Source organism: Taeniopygia guttata, chromosome 3 (genome assembly GCF_048771995.1).
Source record: "Taeniopygia guttata chromosome 3, bTaeGut7.mat, whole genome shotgun sequence".
NCBI lineage: Eukaryota > Metazoa > Chordata > Aves > Passeriformes > Estrildidae > Taeniopygia > Taeniopygia guttata.
Genome location: NC_133027.1, coordinates 93874002 through 93893149, shown reverse-complemented (window position 1 = coordinate 93893149; position 19148 = coordinate 93874002). Strand labels below are relative to the sequence as shown.

General features: G+C 38.1%; 1 protein-coding gene across 33 annotated transcripts in view; it reads right to left on the bottom strand.

The window, feature by feature from the left end:
* NRXN1 (neurexin 1) overlaps positions 1-19148 on the bottom strand; it is a 668143-nt gene that overhangs the window by 346140 nt on the left and 302855 nt on the right. For all 33 annotated transcript variants that reach the window (XM_030269639.4, XM_030269642.4, XM_030269660.4 and 30 more), the window contains 3 exons: positions 13955-14077; positions 8970-9351; positions 8245-8435 (listed from right to left, as the gene is read on the bottom strand). In XM_030269639.4, the coding sequence (XP_030125499.1) occupies positions 8245-8435; positions 8970-9351; positions 13955-14077 (696 nt within the window). The remainder of the gene's footprint in view (positions 1-8244; positions 8436-8969; positions 9352-13954; positions 14078-19148) is intronic.

Genomic DNA, 19148 nt, shown 5'->3' with positions numbered 1-19148 from the left:
TTTCTTCCTTTGAGTGATACTTTACTGTTCTTTTTACAATTTCACTGTAGGATTGCCTTGTAGTCCTCACTAACAGAAAAAAAAAAAAAAAAAAAAAAAAGGAAAGGAAATTAAGAGGTACCAGAAAGAATTTACAGTTTAAGGGTGCACCAGGAACAGTATCTTTCACTTGCCACCAATTTCTGTGGCAGTCCAAAGTGGAGATACAGGTGCTGCTCCACCTTCAATCTCCTGATTCCATCACACTACACAGAACTACACTGAAGACTTTCCACGGTTCCACAAATTCTTCTGCCAAGAAACTTTCCCTTAATTGGACAACTGGATGTGCTGTCCAATTCTGCACTCACCTCTTGGTGCTCAGATTTCATTCTTACTACAATTTTCATCTCAGTTTAGCGCTCCTTAGAGATTACACATATGTGCCCATGTTTCACAGGCAAGTAAAGCTGTGTCATAGGAAGTGCTGGTGTGTGTGAAAGAGCAACAACACAACAACATCCTCAGGAGATAAGTACTGAATAGACAAAAGGAGATAGTCAAAAAGTAAATGCTCACATCTGAAGAATTCTCAGGCTAAAATATACCATTTCCCCAAGAATTCTGTTTTCAAAAACAATTTTTCTCTCATAAGAAGCAGCTTCACAAAAACATTTGACATTTTCCTGACAATAAAAATCCTCACAGCCCTAGCCACTCTTATTTCTCTCTGCTTGCTTTTACCCCCTCTAAAGACTAGATGAAGAGCACTGGCATTGAAAAAGATCAAACAGATGTAAAACCAAAGCAGTCTGCTTGTGCAATGGACTGTGAGGAAAGTTGGTGATGCATGTTAAATGGTAAATAATAAAATCTAATTGCCATATAAATGTGCGTGGCAATCCATCTCCCACATAATCAATGCTAGGCCAATTACTCTGTGTGAGTGGGATGGCTGTGGTGGAGAGGTGAGGCATTCAAGCACATCAAATGTCCTTCATTTCTTTCCTGTTCTGACCACTTCTGGAGACTGCACACACCTCAAAAATAGACAGAACCTAACAAAGCTGGCATTTGCATGGCGTAGTATATTCAGGTCTCCCTTCCTCCTGCTATAATTTTTCACTCTCTGTTTTATCAGCCAATACATACTCTTAGCAGAGCTTGCTTCCAAAATAGTGAGGAATTCCTCTTTCCAGCAGACCTACTAGACCTCAGAAATCATCATCTGCAAAGCTCTTCCTTTGGCTAGGAAGAGTTAGCTAAAGGAAACTCCACATAAAGCTACCAACCAGCTGAGATGCTAAACCTTCTCATTTTGAATGCAGGTTCACAGAGAGTAATTTTTATATGATATTTATTTTGATCAAGACATCACATTCAGACTCTCAGGATATTCCATGGAGCTGCCCTTTTGTGCAAAAAGGATCACTCAGCTAAAATACCAAGGGTAATGGGGGTTCACAGCAGCACATTTTAAAGCAAATTTAGGATGTGCTTCTTCACTCTGTGTATCTGTGGGGAGGGCTAGGAGTCAGTGGATGCATATTTATATTAAATATGCAAAGGTTTTGGTAAGTTTTAAGAGCCTTTATGTTTCCTGTATAATTCTCAACATAACTTTTGCTTGGTGTTCCAGAAAGACTTGGAAGAAATTCTACAATTACGAGCAGTGATAACCTGCATGTCAAACAGCTGTAGGAATGAAGGCAAATCTATCCAGTCATATATGTATGAAAGACTGAGAAGAACAGGGGAAAAGAGGCAGAAAACAAAAACCCTTTCACCATGAACTGATCTGACAGATTATTGCATTGTTGTTGACTTCACAGTACAAACTCTAGAATATCTTCATTTAACCTAGAACTACTGGAATAGGTCTTCAATTTTTTACATCTTGTAATTTTGGTAATTTGGATAAAATTTCTGAAGGCTTAGCACTATCAAAATTATTTTCACAGCCTGGTAGACAGCATTGTTTAGAAGTAGCATGTAAAAAGTGATAAAAAAAGGAGGATAAAGGAATTCCCATAAGACCAGGTTGTCCAATGACCTATTATTATCCACTCCTAGAACTTTGTTACATAGGATGATCCAAAGAAGAGTTCTCAGTTTTAGTCCTTTGTTTTTTCTCTGTACAAAATCTGCTTTCCTTCACTATCAGGAAGACAACATCTGCATTTGCCATTGTCTACTCCAATAGGTCACACTGGGAAGATCCATTTGCTGTTGACAGTATTTGGAGCTCTGTATTTGGAACGGAACATTATTTCTGCATGAAGAATTCACAGCCCACTGGCAAGGTCATTACATTTAGCTCACGCATGATTATTTGAGAAATTTAAGCATTAATACTTGTTCATTTGTACAATGTTCTGTGCTTCTAAAAGCTTTGTTTCTCTAGTGATAAAAATATAAAGGATCACTGCTGTTGATGGAGACCTTGCAATGTAGAGAAAAAGTCATATAAAGAGGCAACAATAATAATTGCCTCAGTATAAAACAACAGAGAAAAATATTACATAAAATATAAACAATTTCAGTTCTCACTGCTGAAACAGGAATTCCTCATTATGATCAAGACTAATTTAGCTCAGTGTGGATAACCTATTTTGACAGGCAAATGAAATATCAATAGATTAAGGGACTATTGCAAATCATCCATGAATATGCCAGGCTAGTAGATCCACTGCTAATTTAGTTAATTGAATTCAAAGTTTACAAGGATGAATTAATTGCCAAGCAAATCTTTATGCACATTGAAGAACTATAATTTGGTGCATTTGTAAAATCACTGGTGATACCAGAAATTAATATAACTATTCTTTCAGGTGCTTCAGTCTAGTCTGTTTTCATAGTATTGGACAAAACAGCAAGTGAAAAAGCAAACATAGATAGAAGAAGCAGCCCTATCTCAAAAGAATAAAGGAAGCCAGGGGCCAGTGAGCAGATACAGAAATAAAAGTGAAACAGACAAGAGATCTAGACAGGTTATTTTAATCCAGGTAGGCTGATTCTGATGTGTGCTCTAATATGAATAGCATTTTTTGAGGATGCAGTGATGTAACAGCACAGGAATAACATATGACTTACAATAGGCTCTAAAACTGACATTTGAGAAGGCCACATGAAAGATGATGGCAGTGAGACAAGTTGAAATTATGAATGTCAGTTCAAAGAAGCAAGTCTTGACATATGAAATTATGCACCGGCAGCAAAAGTTAACCCATAAATGTTGAGCTGTACAGAATTTTTTTTTCAGAATGGTGATTTCCTTCTAAAAATTATAGTTAGCCCAATATCACGATTGGGATGACTGCAGATCATCTTAGAGGATACAGCATATCTTGAATATATTCTGTGATCTGGAAAGTTTAAAACTGGATTAGATACTGAAGTTCTGAAACTACCAACTCAAATAAAAGTTTGTAACTACTTATTGTTCAGTCTAAAATAACTGCAGCAGTCTTTACCTTCTCGTTTGGTAAGAGTGCAATATCTCAACTTCTAATTTCAGTTTATAAAAAATAAATATTTTAATTTTCTGATGAGTATTCCAAGAGAATTCTGATTGGATTTTGCAAGGATTTTTATGCCTGCTGTTTAAAAAAAGCATGTGAAAGCTCTGGGGATTAAAATACTGCCTATATGTGTAGGAGAGAAGCAAAAGGAAGATTAAACCTAGTAGGTAAGTGGATATAAAGTGTGCTTGAGGATGTCTTCCTCCTCGGAAGCAGATCATGCATCTTCAAGTACTTATAAAATAAAATAATTTCTGTTTTCCATACCACACAGAAAAAAAAGCGGAGAGAGAAGAGACATTATAGACATTGTAAAACTCACAGTCTGAGACAGGAAGACAACATTTCTTTGGCAACAGAGAGGAACAAGGATCACAGAATGGTTTGTGTTGGAAGGGACCTTAAAGATCATTCTTTTCCAAACCCTTTGCCATGGGCAGGGACACCTTTCACTAGACCAGGTTGCTCAGAAACCCATCCAACCTGGCCTTAAACATTTCTGGGGATGGGGCATCCACAGCTTCTCTGGGCAACCTGTGCCAGTGCCTCACCAGCCTCACAGTGAAGAATTTCTTCCTAATATCTAACCTAAAACTACTCTTTCAGTTTGAAGACATTCCCCCTTATCCTGTCACTACACACCCTTCTAAAAGAGTCCCTCTCCTGCCTCCTTCCAGGCTTCCTTCAGGAACTGGAAACCAAAAATTAGGTCACCCCAAAGCCTTCTCCTTTCCAGACTGAGCAACCACAACCCTCTCAGCCTTTCCTCATAGCAGAGGTGTTCCATCCCTCGGATCATCTTGGTGGCCTCCTCTGGACTGGCTGCAGCAGCCCCCTGTCCTTCTGTGCTGGGAGCCCAGAGCTGGGTTCAATATTCCAGGTGTGGTCCCAGCAGGGCAGAGCAGAGGGGCAGAATCCCCTCCCTGCCCTGCTGCCCACGGTGCTCCTGATGCAGCCCAGGACACGTTTGGCTCTCTGGGCTGCCAGCACACGTGGCCAGCTCGTGGCCAGCTTCTGATCCACCAGCACCCCCAAGTCCTTTGGGGCAGGGCTGCTCTTGACCTGTTCACCCCCCTACCTGTGCTGACACTGAGGGTTGCCCCATGCCAGGTGCAGCACCTGCTCTTGGTCTTATTAAACCCCTTAAGAGCACAATGGGTCCACTACTCCAGCTTGTCCAGGTCTCTCTGGATGGCATCCTGTCCTCGGGCATGCCAACCACACCACCCAGAGCTTGGTGTCATCAGCAAATATGCTGAGGGTGCACTCAATCCCTCTCTCTATGTCAATAACCAAGGTTGTTTAATAACACTGGTGCCAACAAGGACTCCTGAGACACACCACTTGTCAGTGTTGTCCATCAGGACTTTGAGCTGTTGACCACCACTGGATGCAACGGTCCAACCACTTACTTATCCATCATTTAATCCACCTCTCTCCAGCTTGGGGAAAAGGATGTTGTGGGTAATTGTGTGAAAGGTTTTACAGAAGTTCAGATAAATGACATCTGTAATCTTTCCCTTGTCCACCAATGTGGTCACTCCAAAAAATAAGTAATTTTTCTCTTATTTTTCTGTGCCCTTTGAGGCTACTCAGACCCCTTACAACATCAGAGCACAGCATCAAGTACAGCAGGCAAGAATTCCCCTCCACCCAACTCTTTCAGGCCTTGAATTGCACCCATGCCAACCATCCGAGCTATCCTGAAAGCAGGACAGGGAACCTGTTCATGAAATATATGAAACGAAATTTGCTGTGTAACTGTGTTGGTAGGCTTGAGCTGCACTGCTTTTGCTCTTCAGACTCATTTATCTTTATGGGTTATTGCTAGAATTATACCTCAGCACACTTTGCTAATTTTCCCTGTGAGGAAAAATAACACAGTTCTTGGAATCCAAACACAGAATTATTTTCACTCACTTATTTGTCCCCAATTTATAATTTACTCATCTAATTACAGCAATAATTAGGCTGCAGGATGTAATATATGTGTTTCCACAGGTAGCTGCTGAAATTTTACCAGAGGTTATGCAGGGAACCGGTGTGTGAGATAATGAACTTTCTGTGTTATATAGCCAAATCCTACACCCAAAAGGAAACATATATTGGAAATTCTCTCCCATACATTTATGGCAGCTGTCTACTCTCCCAGACAACTTCCATGCTGTGCAGGCTCAACAACACAATCTGTGTCTTATCTTTGTGCTCAATTCACTGTGTATTTGCAAAAACCCACATATAGTGGGTTTCTTTTTCTAGGATCAGCTTGGATTTTCAAATCAGAAATCTGGTAACTCAACAATTACTCAGAATGGACGCAGGTTTCATGCAATCTGCACACATTTCTATTTTACCTAATGATAACTCTGGTTAAGCAGAACTAGTGATACCAGTGGCAGGAAGTGTGATTTTGCATTGGTTTTGTTGCTAAGGCTAAGGCAGTACAGGACAATGAATTTACTGTAACTATTTATATCAGGAAAGTAAACAGAGTGTTTATAGCACAACAGAAACACACAACTGCAAGAAACACAGACATAAAATAGAAAAGAAGCAAATACAGTAGATAATTTCTACAGAATACTAAGGAAGGAAAAACAGTAATGAAAGGCAAATTTTTTTCTCCCTTTTAGCCTGCTGGCTGAAAAGTATGAGCTTGAATCCCCTCCCAGATTCGACCAAAATTCTCATGTTATATATTGTGCCATATTTAAAGGAAGCTGACTGAGAAAAATAGAGTATAATACATTTAAAACAATAAAATAAAATGAGGCATACTATTATGAGAAGACTGATGTTGAGGACCTGTGTATGCTAAACCTGCTAGACCAGTTTTAGAGGTGCTGGCTATATATTCCTGCACTGAACACGTCAGGCTTGTTATTCTTTCCCTATCCACATTCCCTGGGTGGTAAATTATAGAAAATCATCTAACACAATTCACCTTGCTTCAAATCTCTGTACAGTTTCTTTTTTCATCCCCCTCATCCTTTTTTTTTTTTTTTAATTCCAAAGGAATTCAATGTTAGGAAGCGTGGCAGCTACGGATACAGCTTTACTTCAAAAAGCGTAAGGCGAAAGTAGCATTTTCAAAGCGGCGCACACAAAGGGATGCGAAGGGATGTCGGATTTTGCAGGCTGAGCCCGGCAGCGTTGGGTGAGATCACAGCGCTCTCTAGTGCCTTCAGCGAGCACATGGAGAGAGCTTGAGCCGAAGGAACTTCTTTAAGGAACTTTCATTAAACAAGGCGGCACACCAAAGACCCACCACAATCGGTTTGAAAAGTAAATAAAATATTTATATTTTATAAATAAATAAATTTATAATGGTTGTGTTAATTATCAGTTCGCAACAGGATTGCTTTTTTGTTTTTTATATTCTTTCCCTACCCATGTCTGGTTTAACTACTATGAAAAGAACCAAACATATTAAAGACATATAGATATGCATTAAGTAGCACTTGCCATCTTAAGAATGTCAAGGAGCAAGCTGAATGCTTTTTCTACAGCACCAAAAATGATATTGAAATATTACACTGTATCAATAAAAAAATCGATGATGTTTAAAAGAACACAAACCTGAGAACCAGCATGGCACAAATTTGAAATGCTACTTTAGGAATGGAGTGTGAGCCACCCAAAAAGCTTTATCAGAAATGCCAGGTTTTTAAATAGAAGAATCTCTTATTGAAGATTATGACATATCAGGATACTGTTTTCACAGTCTTTCTTACAATCTTAATAGCACTTTCAAGTGAGGCAAACATGTAAAATATCACAAAATCCAGCATAATTACCAAGGTCAGCTCATTATCTGTGACTCAGAGGCAGTTAAAAGAAAATTCAGCAAGGAATAAGCTCTTGATGGAATATTAATATCCACTTTGAACATCCTGGCTTTTGAAATATCATATATCTTTGACTGTTATGAAATTTCAGTTTTCCTGCCAAGAGCCTTTTTAAAGAATCGTAAGATACACACTACATTTCCACATGACTAGAACATATATTCTTATGTCTGATTAGGTGGTTGTAATTTTAAAAGTATACCTATACATCCTTTCAAAAATACATTTTCCTCAGATACAAATTAGCTTTTCAGAAACCCATCCATAGAACTCATTACTATCACTTATTTTAAAATATACATATGTTTAGAAAACATAGATCTTAAGAATCTAGCTAAATTTATAACATACAGGTTTAGTGTTGGTAACAAAGTTTATCACACCTGCAATCAAAATTATGATGCATTACACATTTACATGCATATTTTAATGCATCAAAATTATGATGCATAACATAATTTACATGATGTAATATTACATATTACATACTCAGATGAGTATGTTATGCTACTTTTATAACCTATGTTCATGTAAAAGTTAAGCTTTTCACATAGACATTGTAAGCCTCCTTTAGTCCCTCAACTATATTTTGGTTTACATGGGCGAATTTGTGTTATTATAATTCCCTACATTTTTTGTCTTTTGGGTTTGTTTTTTTTTTTTATTCCCATGGGATCTTTACATGTTTAAAGTTGTACCTGCCTGTGCAGAAGTATTACTAAACTGGCATTGTCTGGGTAAGGTGATGTAATCTCTTGTTATTGTACTGATTATTATAAAATAAAAGGTTTCATACAATATTAAATAATTATAAGGTACTTTACATCTGTGATTTATTCTGTTTATTATTCTGTAATGGCCCTCACTGTAAATAATACAAGAATCACTGTACTTACTTTTTAGATCTAAATTTCTGGCTCCTGCTGTGCTCTGTGTTGTGATTTTAGTGTCAATCTTTACAGTGTGTAGGTTGTTGGTGTCCCTTGATATCATGACATTATGCCACTGGTTGTCATTCAGAGGTTTATTAGAACTTCCCTTGATGAGGTTGGCACCATTTCCCAAATCAAACACATAGTGTAAATACCTGGGGAAAAAGAAAAAATTGGAAAAGTTTCCTTTTTCTTTACATAGCAAGGGGGCAATAATTATTATGTCTAATATTTTCTATTTGCTTGCACTCGTCAGCAGTGCTGGCTAAAGCAGAAGACAACAATGAATGCCAGATCAGGAAGCAACCGTGATTCCGAGAAATTGCCACTCGTTTGGATGAGTTGAGGTGCAGTCCCAAGTTTCTGGAAAGCAACGAGCACTCCATGTACCAAGTCATGCATACATACGTAGAGAGAACAAGAGGGAGGCTACAAACTAGCACTTCTTTGTGGTAAGCACGAGAGAAGTTATACCTATTATTTACTTTCATACATTTCAGGCATCTAGCTTCATCTGAAAGAAAGAGTCACAATAAAGCACATGAAGTTGAACAGGAAGAAACATTTACCAATCACATCTATCCAGTCAGGAAAAAAAAAAAGATTTGCATCCTAAACTTTCCCGTGCATTCCTCCTGCACACACATTTCGAATGGACTGGTTTTGTCATTACGCTAATCCATACATACCCTTTTACTAATTCAACCACAATGAAATCATTTCCATCGCCACTGTTAAAAAGTATCAATCCGTCCAGGGAGGTGGTTTTGAACTGGAAAAAAAGGTGCATAGATGTGTACGCTTGTAGCGTGGCCAGTGCAACATAACTTGCTTTTGTTTTAAAGGTTACAGGGTCTGCTATGATGTTCCTGAACCCGAATCTTGCATTTAGCTCACAATAATCGATGTCTCCATTTTTACATAAGTCAATGTATGCCATGCCATTAAATGTGAGACTCTGTAGATGCCCAATAAAATTAGAAGGCACGGAAGACAGGTAGCGCCGTTCTGTTATTATTCCTGTTTCTATGTTGTGGAATTCCAGCCGTGTGTGATCGCCAGCCATTTGACCTTTAAACAGCAACAAGAAAACACGTGTTAGTGTCTGAAAGGGGTGGTTAAAGAGCACATCATGTGATTAAGCATCTGCATCATTTTCACACTTTTCAGAACGTGCAAGGCCAATTGTCTCCAAAGGGAATTCTTCCAAATTCACCCTAATTACTGATAAATCCAGGAGCCTTTCCAAATCATTCAGTACATTTGGATAAGCCCAAAATTTCTAAACGGAAACAGTTTACCAGAGTACATTAAGCTGCTAACAAAATCCCTCACTTTAGTTACATCTAACCAGATGTGGGGTTTTACTATAAGCAAGTGCAATTACTTAACGTGAGGAAGGCCAATCTCAGAGCTAAACCAACAATATCAGAGTCTCACGAAAGAGAAACAGAACAGCTTGAGGGATTTTATTCCATGTGTTTTGCTTCAATGTGCATGATTTGACTAGTGGTAGGAAGGATTCCTGTTTCAGCTGTCTTAGGTACATGAATGCCAGACCTGCTGCAAAAGGCCCTGTGTGACAAGGGTGGAGAACTGCTTGAAAGCAGCTGGCTTTGTGCCATGGGGATAAACCATGAGAGAAGGGGCAGAGCCCAAGAGATGGGCAGAGCAGAAAGCCTGCAGGAAGGGCGCATGTGTTTTGGAATCCTGGAAAAAATAAGGGACTTGCTTATGTCAGAAAGGTGTCTGAAAGCAAACCCCACAGCTGCCTTTGAATTCTCTCTGCCGTGCCAGGACCACTGCAGAGCAAGAAGCCTGAAATTTGCTGACTGTAAAGCTAATCTGGAGGAAAGGATCAGCATTGCCAGAGTACACTGCATGCAGGTCAGGTAAGTTTTTAAGCTAGTTATTAAATACCTCACTCAGCACATCAAAATTTTGTTTGCTGAAGAGTTCCTTTTTCTGTCAGAATGTCCAATTTTTTCCATGCTTATTTTAAAGAAGTAGGACAGTATTTTCACAGGGCTGATTCGTGTTCACATTGTGTGGAAAAACAGCTTCTTATTACTAATGAATTTCACCATTTAATGTACCTTTTGCAAGCCATGGCCTGGATTCCCCAGTTCCTTAGTTGTTTTATGTCTGTCATGGAGTACACAGAAGGTGAAGAGCAGACCTAGCCAGTCTGGACTAAGTCCTGGCAGAAAACAGGTCTAATACAAGTTCCCACAGTGGCAAAGCTACTGACAAGCCAAGTTCTCTCTGTGCCTCCCCAAATATTCTATTCCAAGAGACAGTGTGAGCACTGCTCCAGGCTGGATATGTCAGAAGTGGTGCACAAGGGCTGGAGGAGGCTGACACACTTGTACCTTTGTAGGTGTCATAAGCAAGTGTCTATGGACACGTGTGTGACAGGGAAAAGACAAGGGAAAGAGAGATGTCCAGATCTGAGATTTGCCCAGGAAGATGAATTCACAAGCAGGTTAATTCTCAGCACTGAGATACAAGTACAGGCATCAATGAAGTTACAGGGAAAATAGCTCTGTAAGTTTTAATACCATTCAGGCCCAAGAATTGCTCTAATAATTTATGATAAATATTTACAAGTAGCTTACTTAGCTTTGGGATGAGTTCTGTAGGAGAACTTGTCATTGAACCCCACCTGGGATCTGCACTCACAGGGCTGAGCACTGCAAGAGGCACCTTAAACCCCAGGGACAGTCTTCTTGATGTTCTTGTTTCTAAACATTAGTTCTTGAAGATACCACTTTCCCTGAATGCATTAAGCAAAAGTGGGTTCTTCCATGCAGTAATGAGTCAGGGAGCTGCCTTGAAAAATGCCAAATATGTAATTTTTGCTGGGACAAGACCTGTATATTGGATCACAGCCAGAGAGTTGAGGATCAGGTTTCAGAAAGGAACATTGTATATTCCAGTCTTGTATTCCTTCAGATGGCATTCCAATAATGTCATGGCAAAAATCCACCAAGCTTTGGCCTATAGCACAATATCCCCAGTACATTAAATGTATTTCTTTCTTGAGCATAGTAATAAAAAGTTCCAGAGTCTGGGCTCACATCCCAAATATCCTTCCAACATTTGAGGTCTATAAACATGCAAACAGGACTTTAGATTTCACATAATGCTCCACAGGATTTGTAAATGCAGAAATTAAGTAGAAAAGAATGTAGTTTGTACTTACAAGGTTGGGTGTTTGGGGATTTGTGGGTGGTTTTTTTAAAACTTTTTTTGTTTTGGTTTGGTTTGTTTTTTTTGGTTTGTTCTGGTTTTGTTGTTTTGTTTTGCTTTTTTTTTTTTTTAAGTTTGTCAGGTTTGTGGAAAAACATAATACAAAACGGCAATTGAATTTCAGTTCATAACTATAAGCTATTCTGTTATCCAAATTTAGTGACCTTCCACTTTTATTTTCTATACAGTCTTAGGAAATAAGGCTCATCAGGTTAGAAGTATTTAAACTCTTCTATGATGAGTAACTTCTTCAAAACCACCTGCATGGCTTCCAATGAAAGCTAATTATGACTGAATTCTATTAAGCATCCATGCACACATCATGAATTTGTCAAAGAGGACCAAGCACAACTCACAAGTGAACAAGTGGCATTTTATAATCTGTAAAAATTGGAAAGTCAGGCTGAATTATTTAATGGATTTTCCTCCAGCTTAAGTTTTCTGGATCTGATGGGTATTCTGTTATATACAGTATAGGAAATTAAATCAAAAAAGGAAAACAACATGTGGCAGAAGAAATCTGGAATTTTTAGTAGGAAGTCAGTTTACTTCCTTATTCTCCTCATAAAACTATAATAACCTTTCACAAGAAAAATTAATGGGTTGTATTTTAACCAAATTTCTGATTGTTGGAACATCTGAAGAAAAGTTCTAAGCAGTTTAAAACAAGCCTACTTTAATCCCATATGGCAACCCTTTCCCTATTCTTTCAGGAAATTCAAAGCTACAACACATTAAATTGTACTGCACACATTTGAAATTTAAACTTGTAAAGGCTTTCAAAACGCTCAGGGTTGGAAAAAAACCTAAAACAACTGAAAAAACCCCACCCCACAAAACCAAACTAAAGCAAAAATTCTCACCACTTACACAACAATAAGGATTTTCTTTGTAGGAAATGTGACATTCATGGAACTAACAGCAGATTACTCATATTTAAAGGCACATTTCCCTCTGTAGCTTCTCATACAGCAGTTTCCTCCTCACTGGTGGAGGAGGCCACATATTGGCCACGCAGACTCGTACAGGGAGTTTAGGAAATGCAGGATGTCTTTTTCCCTCCAAAACACTGGGGTGAATTTCTCCTTTTGGATTAATAACATTGAACATCTGTGCATTATGCAAATGCAGACAAGTTCCAGCTTGAAGAACTGAGAGGGAATTCAAGTCAACTGTCCATTTTTGGATGTTGATACTGGGTCGTGGAAAGAATACAAGTCTTGCACCAGGTTATGTAACCTGCGGTATCTGTAAATTAGTCCTCTTGCATGAAGATTCCAGGAATTGTGCATTTGGATCTTGCACTAGGTTTTGATCTAAACAATTTTCTCTATATTAGCATCTGCCTTGAGTAGCAGTTGAAACAGCAAAATTATAAATATTTTTTTTATATTACCTCATATACTATCAAAAAGAAAATAAATTTTTCAGGCCATCTACATTCTTGGGAAAATAACCCTAGACATCATAACATATACAGGCTTCAGTGCTGAAGATCTATTGGTAATTTCTGATTCTAGAAAATATATTCTTGTAGCTAAATGAATTCTTTTTCTACCAGTGACAAGGCTCTCAGTGTTCTGCTGAGGTGAAAAGGGACTCTTAAAGAAGTCACACTCCTCTTTAAAAAAAAACCCCAAAACATTTAACTTGTTACCATTTTAACAAAGCTTAGAACCAATGATAAAAGTTGTTTAACGCTACAGAAAACCAAAGGATAATTATAAGTAGCTAATAAAAAAATTAGGCACATTCCGCTGTGCAAGGAATCAGGGCCAGAAGCCAGATAAGTTGCTATCAACAACATGCATGTGAACATTGCCTTGTACAGGACAAAATCATGTGTTTTTTATTAACTTTTCTGATAATATAAATACAGGAATACATTTCTATCATCTGCTAGCTTACATGTCATGTTTTTTCTCCCACCCCAACTGCTATTTTAATATTTGAGAAAAACATGCTGCCTAGTATATAATTAATGAAGACAGTTGATGCAAGATTTGAACCACAGCAGAATATCCTTCAAATGTATATTAAATTCTTTCTTCCAGCAGTGGCTTAGAGTTTAGTCCTAACAATGTGTTGCCAAAAGCATTTTGTTTGCCTTCTCATTAGTGATGTACCAAATCACTTCTCTCTAATCACTGTATAAAAACATTCATTTAAGTCAGCATGAATGTTTTCATTAATTTCAATAGCAACCTTAGAGCAACATTTATAGCAAGTATAATAACACACTTCTTGTACCAGCATTCCAAGATGCTTAACATGAATTTTGAATCTTACCCAAGAAAAGGGAAAAAAAGCATGTTTCTCTCAGATAAAGTAATTTTATTTCTGTATTGTTTTTGTTCTGTTTTGTTTTGCTTTGTGTTTCCCCCCAGCAACATGGAATCATGGAGTCACAATGCCACAGTACCTGTCACGGCCTGCTGGTCATCCACCATTAACTTTAAACCTTTTCCTCGCCGCACCACACGCACTGTGTGCCACTCATTATCATTGAGGTTATAGCCAGCAAAAAGGGTTTCTGGGCCTTTGCCTGTAGGACATGCCAAACAGTCATTATGCAATCTTTAAAGCAGTTTACATGTGAACCTCACAGAGAAAGAGAGAAACAGAGAGACTGGCTGGGCAAATGTTAAAACTCACCAAAAGTCACATCAAGCAAGAAAATTACCAAGTATAAGCAAAATACAGAGCTACAATATCCTGCATACTATAGAACTATTACATTAAAACATTTATAATGTCTATTTAACTATGTAAACACATTGTATATGCACCAGGTTTTCATAAATAGGCACAGTCAACATGCATTTAATTATTCACTTTTCAATCTCATACAGACCTTTAAGAAATAGGATTACTGAGCCAAAAGAACTTCAAGTATAGCTTTACAAGACTGGATTTTTACTCCTTTATTAAAAATAATTTGGTGGAAGGAAAAAAGTGGTAAGTGTGTGTGCATGTGTTATGTTTTTCTTAATTTATGTCAACCTATCTGTTTGTTTAACTTCTGTTTATTAGGACTCTTCAGTATATCATCTGTCACCTGATCTAGATGATTTGCTAATATTCAGATGCAGTACCTTCTGCTGTTAGTAGATCTTCAAGCCATACTTTCCTTTTTCATTTAATGGATATGGATTTTTCTTAAAATCTGCTATTTTTCTCAGCAGTACAGCAAACAATTTTTATGCAAATTCTGTCTATAGCACAAAGTACTTGTGACAATCAAAGTATTCACAAACCTAGGAAAAAGGATACCTTTAATGCCCAACAAAAAATTCTCATAAGAAAAGGATTATGAAAATTCTTCCAGACACTGTTGAGCAAGAAGTGAAAGAGAGAAAGAAAAGCCCTGATTTGTACTGCCATTGATATCAATAGATGATAGACCAAGGGCTGCACGAACAGATTAGAACTCATGTCCAAAAGCCAAAGCTAATCTACAATAAACAAATTACATTCTTGTAAGACAGTGATCTCCCTGGCCTGTTTTTCAGTTCCTGTGGCAGAATAAATGATGCTGATTACTTAAAGTTGTCAATTAAATTCTGGACTCCTCTGTTCAAAAGAGAAACAGAGCTCCTGCAGCTGGTCCAGAGGGCTACAAAGATGATCAAGGGACAGGAATATCTCTGATGAGGAAAGGATGAAGGACTGGGTCTGTTCAGCCTCAAGAAGGGATGACTGAGAGGGAACCTCATCGGTGTTTATGAGTATATACAGGGAGGGGCCAGAGGATGGACCAGGGTCTGCTCAGTGGTGCTGGGCAGTGGGACAAGAGGCAACAGGTAGGAACTGAGGCTCAGAAAGTTCCTGAACATCAGGAAGAAGTTCCTTACTGTGCAGGTGACAGAGCACTGGAACAGGTTACCCAGATAAGCTGTGGATGTCCCCCCTCCATGGGGATGTTCAAGAACTACCTGGAAACACTCCTGTGCCATGTGCTTCCAGACGAAACTGCCTGAGCTGCCAAGTTGGATCCAATGCCCCACTGTGGTTCTTTCCAACATGACCCATCCTATGATTTGGTATAAGAGACACATCATAAAATAACTTTTGACACAGAAAAATTAGGGTTACCCATTACCTCCACTGTGCCCTTCCAGGTGACTCTATCCCATGTGCCAGTCTTGTTCTGAAAGGGTCATGCAACTAGCTCTGAAACGCTCCCACTTTTCTCTTGGGATTCTTTTCCATCTAGCACAGGCTAACTGTGATGGGTGAGATCTGTTAATAAAATCAAAGCCTAAAATCAAAGCCTCTCTGACTTAAGAACAACACAGAAGGAAAAGACACTAAGATCTTGATGTAGCTGTTCAGCATATTGGGCAGTTTTCATCTCAGATGTTTTCCATCTTCTGTCAGCATTTTTTAAATTGCTGCTGGTTTATTGCTCTGCTTTTATATGCAACCTTTACTATTTTGGGCATGCCAAGGGATCTCCAGGAACAAAAATGTAAAGCAAAGGCAGTGAGAATCTCATAACACTGTTTTTCTGTGTCTGTGTTGACACCAAGCTAGGAAAGGTGTACAAACCCAGCAGAAGCAGATGACTAGGGTCAACTACATGAATCATTCTGTTCCTTAAATGGTTGCTTTCTTTGACAAGAGCAAGACAAGTTTTGTGTAAAGCTTAAGTGAATAATATTCTCCTTGAATGTACTGGTATAGATGAAGTGACTAAAATTTTAAGCAATTTCTTTTAGGTACTTCAATGGAAGCAATTCTACCTAGGTTTGGAGACAATAGATGTATTTAAAAAAAAGCTGAAATAAGATGAGCAAAAACTTAGTGAGAGTCAATAAGCCTGCCTAGGCATACACCATTAAATATTATTGTAAACATATTCATATTTATTTGTTAGTCCAACCTTCCCTTTTTTACATTTTTAAAGTAGTTGAACTACTTAGTCTCCATTATCTTGCTTCAGATCTCTAAAAGATTTAAAGCATATACAATTTTAATTTACTCTCACATTAACAACCCTCTGTAGTGTCCCTTTCATGTAAAGATGCCTCAGTGTATGTTAGTATCAAATCCAACTTGGCTGCTCACATTTACAGGCAAATCTATCTATTCTATTTTAATGGCTGGGGACTTGTAAACTCTTCCTGTTGTAAAATTAAAGGCATGTTTTCCTATGCATCAGTCTATTTTCCTTGCAAGAGTACTCAGAGTAAAAAAATCAGGTCAGAACTCCATGAAAGCTGCCTGTTCCCACTGCACGCAATCCAAAAGAGGATTAAGGAGACCCCTGGTGAAAGGGCTTTGAAAAGGACAAACCTTGGTATGACACACCATGGGAGCAGTGCACTGAAAAGAGTCCTGGCCATGGAGAAACTATCCACTTGCGTGGAAAAGAGACCTTTCCTTCCGGGGGCTGATCTCTAACAGAGAAAAAGGGCTTTTGATTTGTAACAGAGGGTACAAGAAACTACAAAATAACAAGGCCCAGTGCCCAGGGATTGTGTATCTACCTGTCACATTATGCTGCTTCTCTGCAAAGTAGGACAGTTTTCCATGGCAGCTGAAGAGGGAGATAAAAAAGGATGGATCCTCACCATTCCTGTGCTAATGCAGTGCTTGGGCTGACTTCCTGGCCAAGGACATGCTTTCACAGAGAAAAGCAGCAAATATGCTTGTTAGCAGAGTATTTGGGAGAAAATTGTCTAAATGCTTAAACACAGAACCATGCAAGAATCTACTGATACCACAAGACTACCAAAACTACAGAAGAAAACTCTTAATAGACCGTGTTAAGTAGCACTGGTCAACCTGAAACATAGTTCATATTAGTACTTTCTTCACTGACTTTCAAATATACTGACCTAAAATTAATTTAAAATATCATATTAAGATCATAAAGAGTCTTCTTCTGCCCTGGTTATAGTTCTTATGGTGAATCTACTATAAATTTATATCTACTAAATCACTGGCTCTCCAGTCTTGTTCTGACTTTACACTGATTTGACTTCACTTCACTTAAATCACTAGCAGAAAGTGCTCTTAAATAAGAATTAGCATACTTGCACCTTTTTTTTTTTTTTTTTTTTTTGGATGAGGGATATTCTGGTCTTTTAAAAAAAATTGTTCTATATTTCCCACAAGAAGATAAGCAAGAGCCCCAGTTAAAAGAGTGTGTGTGTATATATACATATTTATATAAAAAATTTTGTTTTTCATGGGCTGATGCTATTTTTCTCAACTTATGTCCCTCCACTCCTATTTCCCCTGGAACTGATGTGTCTCTTTATAGACAGGACATAGTTATTTTGCTTCACACACCCAGCCAGCACTGGCTCACTTTCTGAGCTACTAATTCTCTCAGATACTAAAATCTTAATCATAAACCTCTTCTTTCTGAAACAAGATGCAAACTGAAAAAAAAACAAACCCACTAACTATCTCCTCTTGCTTAAGAATGAAATTTATTATCAGTGTCTATGTTCAGCTCTTTTCCTATTTTTAAAGGCTAAAATAACTACCACATTTTATGGATCCTTAGAGAAAATGGATAATACCAAATAAAAGAAGCACTGGCACTTTTATGGCTACCACTATTTGCTCAGAGTCCATCATGCCAGTAAAATTTCCACATCAATTTAAAAGCAGATGATTGCTTGTACAAACACCCTTTTACAAAGCAAAATGCGGACTGGGCAGTCAGTCAATACAGGTACAAATCCTGATGGTGCAATTCATTACGAGCTAAGAGATATAAAACCCAAAAAATTCCCAGTTATAAGTTTACTTTGGCATCCAAAGTTGAGCTTACTTTGTTGTCAGCACCTCAGCTGGAACTTAACAGCCCTTTCAAAGTTCAAGGAAAAAAGTAAGAACCTCCAACAGAAAAAAAAAAAAAAATCTCATTTCCAGCACACTAAATGTTTTAAATGTTCTCTGGAGATTCCTATTCTCTTTAGTACCTCCTGAGGAGCTTATTCAACCTAACTCAAGTGCTGAAGGTTTGCTGAATTCCAACGAGTCAGTCAATTAACTTTAATATGCACAACTTTTCCTCTTATAGATATCTATCCTGAGGTACTTTACTTTTAACCAGCTACTTGAAGTGAACTGATGATTTTGAAAGAAGATACTAGCTCTTGCATTGTACCAAAATATGTTCAAAATGAATTGTCTGAATTTGTTTCTTACAATGCAATCCACAACTACTACTAAGGTATATACCAAAATGCTTGGAGCTTTCAATTCTGCCATCAAAATAGACACAAAACATGAAATAAAGAAAGAGGCACTATAAACAGAGACTAGCAAGTGAGACTGGGTGGTACAGTGAATGCTATACTAACCAATGGAACCCAGACAAATCACTACTATTTATTTATTAGTCAGCAAAAGAAAGATCAGTGGTTTCAGTCTGGTTTGCTAATAGAAAACTGTGCATACTAGAGCTATCAGTAACAGGACAAAAAGACATTATAACAAGAAGACAAAACCCTGGGATCCATTCAGAGAATAGAGAAAATTACTTAAGGTCAGGGTTGTCAAGATTTGAGTGAAAATAATAAATATTTTAGGATTCACCTTGCTATGTATAGACAGCTGTGTGGCTCTGAGAGACACCTCAGAGTGTCATTATA